We start from the raw sequence: 12,386 nt of genomic DNA on the forward strand, positions 1-12,386 counted from the left end.
TATTTAAAGGTAAAAAATATTTTTTACATTTAAAAAATCATAAGTTCAGTAAATAATGTTGCTCCGTTAATTTAAAAAAAAGATAAATGACATGACAAAATGGTCATTTTTGGGAAATGTAAAATACGAATAACAAGTATTATAGTGAGAGGTGAAACGATGCCAAAAATAATTAAAGAGAAACATTTTTATATTTACAATAATGACATATGCAATAGGCTGATGCTATTTAATACATAAAAATCGAGAAGTTTTTGGCAAAACAAAAGCAGTAGAACAAAGATATTTGGCAAAGCTAATTACCAGGAAATGAGAGTAAAATTTATCATCAAACTATTTTTGTATCAAAACTGACAAATTTAAAAATTAAATTTTGTAAAGAAGGAATATCGCAATTTTTCTTTAAATAAAAAAACATTTTTTTAAACATATCCAATAACGTTCACCGTTTTATGGACGTAACGAGGTTAATAAATTTAATTATTTTATTTACTCATTTCTATACATATAATACATTGTATTCCATCAATTTAGGGATTTGCTAAAAATCACTATAAGACTCATATTTTTAGAAGAGTTAAAAACAACATGTATATTGAATAGGTTGTAAAAATTATATTGCAACTATAAATTAAATAAAAACAAATATTTAGGAATATTCCTAAGCATATTCTTTATGGTTACGATTACTATCGACATAGTTTAAAAATATTTTATAAAATACATTTACAATCGCTTAAAATAATAATACACGTTACTTCGTATTAGTCGCTTATAAATTTAACGACCGCTACGGCCGCTCTTTTGAGGGCACTTATGAACCTCGGAGTTGCTGATGCCCATGTCGCAACTTTCGCAATAATACGTGATGACGGTCGAGTTAGACGCTTGAACGAAGCTGCGGTCCTTTTTGCTTTTAGACTCTTTGGAGTAAATATTTTCATATTTTATAATAGCTAAAAAAAATATTAATTCGTTTAAAGATTTGTGCAAGGATTTTGTAGAAATAAATAATATAACTCACTATTATCGCCGATGCTACTCGATCTCTTATTTCCGCCGTGGACTTTCGATATGTGACGTCGAACTTGATGCGGAGTTATCGACGAGTAACTACAAATGGAGCAATAACTCATCTTCATACCGAACACGACCTCGGCTTCGGTGTTGTCGGACATAGTTAAAGGTGCCGGAGGCGTTATCGGCATTACGCTGCGATACTTGACGTTCATGCCGTTGGAAGCGTGCTCTTTTGTCTAAAAATTCACATTGTTTATATTCATATCGTAGACGAATTGAGAGAAAGCTGCGATTTCAATTTACCCGATGCACTGTCAATTCTTTAATGGCGTTGCACTTGAAGTCGCAATGTTTGCAGTTGTATAAATATAATTTAAACTTTGGCGATTCCAGCAATTCGTGAGATAGCACAAATTCACCTTTCTTAGGTTTCCTAAAAATTATCACATAAATATGAGTACAATAAATTAAAAAATAATAAAACGTAAATCCAGAATTTGGTTATATGATATTGCTAGGAGGGAAGTACCGCGGAAGTGACGATATAGTCAGTAACTCTAAAGTTAGTGGGCAACTTGAGGTGAAGATGACTAATTACCGACCTATTGTTATGGGAAAATAAAATAAAAAAGGAATAATTCCCTGATTACCTAAAATTTGCTAAAATAACTCCTTTATCCAAAACTGACGATAAGAGGATCACTAACAATTATCGCCCTATATCTGTTTTACCAGTTCTATCAAAAAAATTTAAATCAATTCTTCGTTTCAACTTTTACTGGAGAGGGGAAGGGGGAAAAAGCAAAAATTGGCCAACCTGAGGTCGTTTTTTTAATATTTACATTTCAATAAGATTCATAGTACTGCATTAAATTACATGCATTTTTCTGGTGAAAAATTCACGACAAAACAAATAAAATCGTGTCTCGATTATCTAGCATTATTATTAAAACTTTTTATAACAATATTACGATTTACAATAAGTGAGAATAGATTGAAGCTTATCTAAACCAAATTTATACCAATAAGAGAGCGCAAAAAACAATTATCCTTTCTCAGAAGTCAAAAATCCACGTCAAAAGTGAATTTTTGACTTATGAGAAGTGATAATTGTTTTTGCGCCCTCCTATTGACCAAAATTTGGTTTGAATATACTTTAACCAATATTCTCATATTAAATTCTGAAGTAATATCGGCAAGGATAGCTATCATATTTTAAAAAGTGTAATAGCCAAGCGCACACAAAATATGAAGCAATATGCAACATCTGTCTGTATTTCTTCTGTTTATTTTTCCTGAGAGATTAGTTGGCTTATTTGTATTTTGAACTTGACCTAATGAAAGTGTTAATACAATAATCAGTTTTAGAACTTTCATTAGGTTAGGTTTGGGTTAGATAAGCAAATGAACGTTTCGCAACTGTCAAATTGAGTTTCGTATACATTTTAGAGTAACATATAATTTCACTAGCGCATATCAGTTAAATTATGCTTTCGCTAGTAGAAATATATATCTACTAGTGAAAATGTATTCGGACTTCATTAGTGAAAATATAACTTGACTGTAACATGTATACATTGCATGTAGATAAATAATGTAAATTATGTATTACTACATATGGAAAATTTGAAATCATATAATTTTGCTAGCATCTGCCAGATAAATTATATTTTCACCGGTAAATATATATTTCTACTGGTGAAAATGTATTCTGATATGATATTTTAAAAAATATTTCCGGAATAGACTTGACTTTTTTTTATATATTTTTCAAAGGATAACCTGGGAATTTTTGGTTTAGAATCAGGAGATGTGATTTAAGCTTTTTATAATATTTATTTTTCATATTCATATTTAATTCAATTAAATGCATTTTTCTATCCAAATTCAAGGGGGGAGGGAGGGCAAATGCCCCAAATGACGTTCCTGCAATTGTAGCCAATAGAATGAATATAATAAAATTTTTCAGTACATTTACAAGCAAATCCAATACAAAATACGCAGCTTTCGATTTAATCAATTTTAAAGTCAAGTGTGGAATTCCACAGGGTTCGATTTTGGGACCTATATTATTTAATCTATACATAAATGTTTTAACCCCATGTAAGCTTGCAGGAAGGATTCAACTGTACGCTGATGATATAGTGGTAATGTATAACTCAAAAACATATAAAGATATGCAGATAAGCATGCAGTGATTTGATCCATATTAGTGAAAGGTTGAGATTAAACAAATTAACAATTAATGAAAAATGATCTAACTATACGATATTTAATGATAATAATTATTACAAAAAGTAATAATAGAAAATACTCAAAATATACAATCGTACAAAAGTATATTAAGTCTTGCATTTGGGGATTTACAAGTAAATTAAAATTAAAATCACTCGAGGTTAATCAAAATAGTGGTATAAAAAATTTGTTAAATTTATACATAATTATTAAATTAGATCTGCTGATGAATATTGCATTTAAAACCAAATTTAGCTAGAAATTAAATAGTATTTTTTCAATGAATTCATACAACTTTAATCAAATAAATAATAAATATTTCAAGTGTACCTATTATATTTGAATGTATTATAGTAGGTAAATAAAAGAAAAAGTTGTATTGGTAGTTAGGGACAAATTACTGTATACGTACATGCGCGATTCGATCATCGGTTTTCTCTGTTCCATCTGTTGAATCTCCGGCGATATCGGTTTACTGGAGAAGAACACCAACGGCACAGAGTCTTTCTCCACTATGTGCATGTATTGCGTCGCTAAAAGATAACAATGTTCATATGACGATGTCGCTGAATTGGTAAATAATATTATTTCATACAATTATCATCCTGCTGGAGGTCGGTCACGGCAACGACGTTCTTAACATCTTCGGCGTCCTAAATGAAACGGAAACGTAAGCAACGGTCATAGGTACACAATTAAAAATAAAAACGCTAAAAACCTCGGCCGCAGATTGCAAGACGTATTGCGTGCGACCGTCGCTATCTTCTCCGTCTTCCGTTATGATCTCTTGGACCACGTCGTCGTCGTCGCAACTGTAAAACGTAATTTGATCACTACGTTTGATTATAATAATAAGTCACTCTTAAGACTTACTTAATTACTCTATAATTCATCAAGTCGAGGCTGACCAGCTGGTCGGCTTGGACTATGGTGGTCTCTCCGTTGGTGCTTATCGCGCTGGCGTCTACGAATCTCGACGACATCTTTCCATTCTCGTCTTTGATGATTTCGATGTAGTGGTGCTGAAAGTGTCGACGCAAATGCGTTTTATATCAAGTGACACAAAGCGAGAAACGCTATACGCTACCTCAGTTCCGGTCTCCAGCTGCGACTCGTCCACGATCTCGTGAAACTTGCCGCCGCTTTCCAGACAAGCGTTTTCGTCGGTCGCCGTGAGATATTCGGTTTCGTTGGACGAACTCATCTTGCCACGCCTCTTCTACTCCGGCATGATACGACTGTAACGAGAAGCGTCTAAATGTCAAAATGTCAAAATGGCAAAATCGATCGTCGGTCGCAGCGTAGAAGCTTAGAAGCGAACCGAACGCATCGTACCGGTGGATAAAACGACGCCTTTTAAATCTCAAAACACAAAGACGACTGAAGCTAGTTTACGAACAAATATCAAAGTCGGCCGGCGGATGCTTACCCAAACGTCAACCAGAGAACAGGGTTACGCGTCGAATGTCAGTGCGGCCAGCACAAAATATTAAATTGCATTTTATTTACAAAACAAAAATATAAATTCCAGTTTCTGTCAAATATTACATTGCAACATTGTTATGTATCAACTGTTGCTGTAAGTCAAAGTATTCCCGAAGACCCGACCCGGAATTGTCTATTCATTGGGCTTTTCTTATGACTTTCTTTGGTGCATTTTTCATTTAGATTAGCACTTACACCAGTTTAAAATTCAGAAAACACAAAATTGGGTGAGTAGCAAGAATTTAACGCTGTTTTTTCAAACAATATCTTCTTCTTCTAAGACACTTCCACCTTTCTGGATATCTTATGATATATATGTATATAAACTTAGAAGAGAAGGCATTTGATAAACCGTAAGTGAAGCCATATTCAAACAACATATTTGATTTTGCCAGGAAACACATGACATTATTAAAATACTTTAAATTTGGCTGAAACACACTCACTGAACCAAGATCCAGTGGTAGTCACTTTTTAGGGATCAGTTGAAAGGATACACTATTCGCTGAGAAGAATTAAACTAAGCTTCACCACGCGACTTGAGAATACGCTGGAGCACAAGAACAGAAGCTGTCTGGACACATTAGTCGAATTTATAGAAAATTTATCACAAGATCTAAATATGAAACTAAAAGCGATGCAACACAGCTGCTATAAAATATTTTCATTTTCAATTTCATTAATAAAAATGGAACTAAAAGCGATTACAAAATCATACTATCAATTTCTCAACAGCAGCAACTCGTATTGAATCTCTCTTATGCGAAAATTCCGCTACAATATCTAAAAAGTAAAATATACAAATTGAAAAATAGAATTTAAAAAATAATGAGAAGATGTAGAATGATGCCAAGAAAAGTATTAATTGACGCAGAGCTATCAGTAGAGAGCGAAATCATTCGTGTTATGAAAAATATGTTTGACCAAGTGCAACGAGAATATCTACACAATTTTTAAGATCAAAATACCTATATGTATAAAAGTTTAAATTTCTGCAGAACATTAAAACCTTTTTTTCTAAGACAGAAATAAACTACGTCAAAATTGCACAAATTTTGGAATTTTCAACAAAATGAAAAATCAACAATAAAAAAATTATTTTGATTGTGTGATTGATTAGTTTGTATCATCAAAATCAAGAAAAAATAATTTTAAATAAATTTATAATAATTTTTTTCTTTGAAAATTTGTTATTTTTCAAAATTAGCTAGTGTTAGTCTTAGCGTATTTGCTTACTGATGTTGCGCTATTTATTTAATAGTAATTTTTAAAATAAGGAGGAGGGGGCAAATGGCGTTTTTGCTCCGAACGCAATCTACTCTAACTACGGCACTATTTAGGAAAGACTATGAAGTGCACAAAAAGTGATTGTACTTTTTCAAAAACTATGAAATCGAAGATATTGATGTGGGAGATATGATTTTTTGTGGGGTTACGCTAAGAACCGTGTCTACGTTGACAAATCCGAAACATTGGAATACCGCCCTAAATGTACGAAAAATCATCGAAAATTACATCAAATGGATATTTAATTTATGTTATTTTGTTATAAAAAGTGTGTGTTATTTTTAAAGTTGAGAAAGTAAAATTTGATTACCTTTTACAAGGTTTAGCATTTCAAACAGTATATAAAATTCAGAAGCTTCATACCTAAATTGCACATGTATTTATATTTCCCAAATTTGATTAAAATTTTGCCGGATGGATGATGACAGTATGTTTCATAAAACGTTTATAATAGTACAAATTATGGTACATGATAATATATGAGAATGAACGGTGGACGAGGCATCATCGGGCGTTGTCTTCCCGTCGAGATACACCAAAAGAACGTCTCGCCCTCTGCCGCCATTACGTCATTAAAAAATAATAAATAAATAGATAAATAGCCCCCCACAAACGACAATTTTATTATATCTGTGTTCAATGACTTTTTTTATTAAATAATTAATTGTGGGTGTCAGCAGATTTGTGACAGTTTTAAACCAAACAAACAAATTTACGGAAATCTATTTTGTTTCTAAATTTGTGTAATATTGAAAGTAAAAAGAAGGAAAATTTGATCATAATGTCTCAAGTGACAAAACGTCTAGCCCCGGCCTTGGTATATTTTGAACGTCGTATGTACATATGTTTTATCACGTTATGGTCGTGAGCGTCGTCGTCTCGGCCAAAAGCGGCGAGCGCCGACGAAAGAAGAAGCTGACGTCCGACGGGCGCGGGCGCTTCGTTCGCCGTCCGTTCCGCTCGGTGCTCGTCCGCTTCGCTATTCGTCCGCTATTTGTCCGCTATTTGTCCGCTCGCCTGTTCTTCGAACCGATCGGTGAGATAAAACACGAAGCCCGAACTTTTTTCGTTCGAATAGGACGCCGTTTCCATTTTGAAACTGTCTCAAATCGACGCCACTCGGAGCAATCGGAAGAATCTCCCCTCGCCATCGATCAAAACATAATCGAAACGCGATTGCTTACTGCACGGAATCGCCTTTATTTTTACAAAAAACATTTTCTAGTCCAAAGTTTTACATAACATTGGCCATATCTTTTCTATTTATGTTTCGACTGAATTCGACCATAAACAATATTCAAATTTTATTCAAATTTTATTCAAATTTTTTCAGCCATATTTTTTCTAGTTTAAATGGATTGCAGGTTACGCATGATACGGTAACGTTCGGCGAGAGAAGTACAAATCACAGAACGGTACGATGGCGGAAGCGTCGGAGCCCAACATACGTAACGAGAAGACGGCAGCGGCCGACAACATAGGGTCGGCTTGCGACAGCCCGGTGACCGATCCCGGCTCGGCAGTCAAGTCCATCGACGGCGTCCCGGCCTACTCGGGCCGCAGCAAGATGGACTCCAAGTCCGGCGCTCTCAAGAAGTCGGCCAGATATCGCAGTCGCTCTCTCTCGGCCTCTTCCGCCGACTCTTATAGCTCCGCTTCTTACACCGGTGAGTGCACAATTAACATTTCAAGCCATTCATAGCAGCTCTGCAAAATTGAAAGATGCTTAAATATCACTAAAATTCACTTCTTCTCCCATCTTATATTCACTGTAACATTCATACATGGCATGCATAAATAAATAATAACTATGTAAATTATGTTATTATATTATAATATAACATATGGAAAAGTTGAAATCATATAATTTTACTTACACCTGCCAGATAAATTTAATACATTTTTTCACTGGTAATTAAATTACGATGTATTACGATGATTTCACTGAAATGTCATATCGGGATTTATTTTACATTTTCTTTAAGGGATAACCAGAGAATTCCTGGTTTAGAATTAGGTACGTTATTTCACATTTTTCTATGGGTTCCCTGGTTAGAACAATAAACATTCCATGAATAAATCCAAATAAAAATTATATAAACAAATTTTTATTTTTATTTTTATCATCATGTGACTTCACCATTTGAACCGCCATTTTGTTTTGCGGTCGCGCGTTTATTTTTTAAGAATACAATGTTATTACTATTATAAATTATTATTGCGCATGAATACTCACTGTCCTCGTAGTCTCACATTGTCTCCGTCGGATTGAATTCTTAAAAGCTATACTCTTTTCGCGCTTATATGCTCTTAAACATAGGATAGTGCTTTCGATCTTTCCTACTATTCAGAGCGGAAACAGACTATGATATTTATTTCTTTTGCAAATTATCCAAATCCGTCCAACTCTCTGACTATCACGTGCGCTTGTCAAACGTCAGCGTAACTCGTATGTTTTTTTACGCTTTTTTTACTGGTCGATTTAATTCCGGCCACCGCCGTACTTGCACACATATACTGTGCGAAAGTCGTGTGAACACTATAATCACGCGTATGTTTTCGCCGCGTGAAATACGATAACTTTTAAATTAAAAAAACAATAATACTATGTTAAAATTATCTTATCAGTAGTGAAATCATAACATTGATTTATTTCTAGTTTAAAAAAAATATTTACAAAGGAACTGAATATTTTGAAACTCACTATAAAATAAAAAAAATACTGTTTTTGAGGATTTTGGTTGGTACTTGTTCAGTATCACACTCAATTTTGAAACTCGATATAAATAAAATAAAAAAATGATGGTTTTCAGGATTAATTGACGAAATGCATTAATTTTGCATCCACGAAAATGATGCGTCGCGCAGTGGGTTCTGAAGAAAAAAATGGATATTTAAATTTAGCGTGTTTAAACTTAAATACAAATTTAATTTTTCGGAACTGGTCAAATTTATTCTAAAAAAATATTTATTCATGCATTTTATTTATTTATATATAATTATATTTTCATTTAAAATAAACGTGTTCAAATTGACTCGTACTGAAACAGAAACCGTGTAATTCTTGCTACAGTCCTGTTTTGTTATGTTCATGGGGTGTTCACTGCTCTGACCGACAATCACTCGTTGCCGCTCGTTCGTACCTAACCTGTTTAAATTTTAAACCATGTCCTATTTATTATGACCAGGCTGTTAATAATACAAATATTTATTTATTACCTTCTATTAATTAATTCAGCTAATATAGATACTTGTTTATACACTAAACAAGTATAATCAAAACATACATATAAAATATAACTTAAACATAAGTAGAAAATAAAATAATATAATTTATTTCTTAATGCACAAAGATGTTTCTTTATTCCATTGAGGAAACCCGCTACATTTTTATTTTTGCGGATTGTCCAAGGAATATTATTATACAAATTTACACCTCCATACAATATTCTCCTGGCCGTACTCGTTTCCTTATACCCATCTATCCTTAAAGTATTAAATATATGTACATCTTTATTTCTTAGATATCCAACCGTTCCAATCTTTCAATCATATGTCTACAACTAGTAAATCTATGTGTATTTAAAACTACTCTCATTGCCCTATTTTGTATTTTTTGTAACATCATTTTATCTCATTTATCAACTTATATATAAATACTAAAACATTTATCTTCAATATTGGTAACAGATTACTTTATAAATGTAAATCCAGAATAATTTTGTTGCTAGATATGACTGATAATAATGCTTATAATAATATTGTAAGTTATGTACATATTATAAAGAATTGTTATGCAATATTTTCGAGTACATATTGTTATTGTAAAGTAATAATAGATAATATTCTCACCAATTTGCCGTTTTTTATATTGACATACGAGAATTTACATATGTATGTACGTATATAATAATTTTATGTGTTCGCTTTACGCGATTTTTTTGTAACCTATCTTCCATTTTTGTATGTGTTCTATGTTTCGGTTTATGCGAAATTTCGCGGAACCTATCTCCCTCGCAAATTAATATTTTACGACCGGTACTGTCTTGCTCGAAACATTTTCCTAAGTAGTAAATCAAAAACGTCTTTGTTTTTTTAAACTGATTTTCTAACTTGTATTAGAAATATTAACTTAGTTTTAGAAATAAAAATATATTGTTGGTTCAACCGCGGATCGCGCTTTGTAATAAACGGAAATATTTAAGATTTTTCAATGCGCGTCCTTTCTGAATGAGAAGAGTATTTATGAATTCGTTTGATCTCTTCGATGCACGGACGATCGTGTCTTTATATAAGTCGATGCGTCATTGCGGTCGCTCAAATCGTATTTTTTGTCATCAGCTCATCATCGCCGATGACAAATTAACGCCAGATAAAAACGACGAAGGTCGGCGTCGACTTCGTTGAATTGTGCAACTCGAAACACCGGCACTTTCCTATGTGGTCTCATCGATTTTTCGTGTTCTATCCACCTGTGGAGCCTTCGGGCGCCGCAGTGTCCTTGCTGCAGTCTCGACGCTCGTTCCGCTCCGTGAAGATCTTTAGAAATAAAAAACATGGCCACGCACGGATGAAATCCAGCGGTTCATATACTGCGCCCGCTCGCGCACCCCTCTGTGCATAGTTAACCTTTTGCGATGCGGGGTCAAGTGGTTTCGATTCGCGTTGCGTTCGTCTCTTCAGAACGAGGATTATATCAGTCGCCGATCGATTCTCTTCTAAGGTTTCTTATGTAACTCGTTAGATACTGTCCAAAGTGCCACTCGTCATCGACGCACTCGTAAATAACACAGATTCACCGTTGTCTGCGATCTAAAAACAGTTTTAGATACTGTCAACTGCCACTCATCGTCAGTTGTTAATGATAAAAAATACACATTTTATCTACTGATTTTTGTCCTAGATTCAGATTATGATTTTATCGATATCGCGTTCAATTAAGTAAACAAGGCGCGGACTCGTTAGACTTTTATCTCAAAATTAATATTAAAAATCAAACCGCGTCGCGGGGAAACTTTGCGTGACTCGGACGCTGTTTTGTAATTGAATTTAAAAATATATTTTCAAACTAATTTTATTACTCTTTTCCATTCCATTTATGATATTATGGTATAAACTTCAGAATTTACTGTATATTATTCTAAAACTCCAAAAAATAGTTTTATAAGAGTGTAACTGTCATTTTGAACAGGCGATCAAATTAAACTTTACCAATTATAAAAGTATACCGAAAGGTTGAATGTAACATTACGTTGATCGATTTGCTCCTTTTTTATTAAATATTTAATATAAAAAAATGCTAAAAATTAATTCAATTTCGTGTTCTTTGTATAACAATCGATGTAATCGATCGCAATTTACTTCATATGCTTCGCACGAAAGCTCGTATTTAATTCAATGTTTTTTCTGTGAATCAACATTTTTAAATTGCTTTTATTTGTGTAATTTAAAGTCATTTACTGTACATTTTATTTATTTTTCGTTCCTTTGAAGATTTCAGTCTTTAATTCGGTAACGAACTCGATTCAAAGCCAGATTACGTAAAGGGCGATACATAAATACCCCTACAAAAATAAACATGAATATCACTGTTGTTTATTTTTTAATTGAAATATATACAATGTATATTAATAAATTGTTGACCTTAGATTTTAATAAAATGCCCTTGTTTACATGATTCTGAGTATTGTTTAAAATACTGCCTTTATTGCTAATCTTATTTCGTTATTACCGCATGGCTTTTACAATATAGTCATAAATAAAATAATAGTAAAGCAGTGAAATCTGATTTTTTTAACAAACTTTTGGCAGCTCTCAAATTGGATTCAATTTTATATAACATTTCTTTGACAGACAGTTACGCTCAACGCAAATTGCCTTGTTGACGAGTTGGGATTGTTATCGATAATTTTAAGAGTTCGAAATGTAATACGCCCTCTGAATAAATACCGAATACATCATTAATCGAACTTCATAAAAAACAACTTTTTATACTCGTGGGATGTAAATATTAAAACTTTAAAATATCGATTTGTTAATATGAAAATAATTTCTGCTTTTGCCTTTAACTTCGGGTCATTTTAAAATGTTTTTTCGGTCTACATTTTGGTAATATCGAAGTCGTTTTTATTATTACTTTTGCTTTGATCCTGCATAAATGCTCAATGGAAATCAATCATTGAACAAAGGTACTGTGCCAAGCAAAACACGAGAGAAATCGTCATTTTGAACGTTTCGGAAGAATTTGAAGAGCGACTAAACTCGCAATGGCCACAAAGGCTTTCGAAAACCATTAACATTATTTACCGTAACCAAAACAACGCTAAATACTTACACTATTTTTTCACGATCTCCAAGAA

At 33.0% G+C, this 12,386-nt stretch overlaps 2 protein-coding genes across 7 annotated transcripts in view; one reads left to right on the top strand and one right to left on the bottom strand.

Moving 5' to 3' along the window:
* Window positions 1-648: 648 nt before the first annotated feature.
* LOC148228999 (uncharacterized) lies at window positions 649-4,773 on the bottom strand. 4 transcript variants are annotated; one of them, XM_088199251.1, is made up of 9 exons: window positions 4,685-4,773; window positions 4,343-4,493; window positions 4,129-4,277; window positions 3,974-4,067; window positions 3,851-3,908; window positions 3,668-3,788; window positions 1,324-1,453; window positions 1,025-1,256; window positions 649-956 (listed from the first exon to the last, which is right to left on the bottom strand). In XM_088199251.1, the coding sequence occupies exons 2-9, from the start codon at window positions 4,457-4,459 to the stop codon at window positions 781-783; spliced, it is 1,077 nt and encodes a 358-aa protein (XP_088055377.1). In that variant the 5' UTR covers window positions 4,460-4,493; window positions 4,685-4,773; the 3' UTR covers window positions 649-780. The 4 variants fall into 4 exon arrangements, with proteins under 4 accessions (XP_088055377.1, XP_088055375.1, XP_088055376.1 ...); XM_088199249.1 differs by having other exon boundaries at window positions 3,974-4,088; XM_088199250.1 differs by having other exon boundaries at window positions 3,974-4,088; window positions 4,591-4,714.
* Window positions 4,774-6,928: 2,155 nt separating this feature from the next.
* Window positions 6,929-12,386, top strand: part of AhcyL1 (Adenosylhomocysteinase like 1) — a 34,006-nt gene continuing 28,548 nt past the window's right edge. Inside the window, exons 1-2 of one of the 3 annotated variants that reach the window (XM_088199294.1) lie at window positions 6,929-7,063; window positions 7,361-7,694. In XM_088199294.1, the coding sequence (XP_088055420.1) occupies window positions 7,448-7,694 (247 nt within the window). In that variant the 5' untranslated portion in view covers window positions 6,929-7,063; window positions 7,361-7,447. The remainder of the gene's footprint in view (window positions 7,064-7,360; window positions 7,695-12,386) is intronic. The other 2 variants (XM_088199296.1, XM_088199293.1) reach the window with 2 other exon arrangements.

The sequence above is a fragment of the Plectrocnemia conspersa genome, unplaced genomic scaffold (genome assembly GCF_051122295.1).
Source record: "Plectrocnemia conspersa isolate PC_06_02 unplaced genomic scaffold, ASM5112229v1 ptg000012l, whole genome shotgun sequence".
Classification (NCBI taxonomy): Eukaryota; Metazoa; Arthropoda; class Insecta; order Trichoptera; family Polycentropodidae; genus Plectrocnemia; species Plectrocnemia conspersa.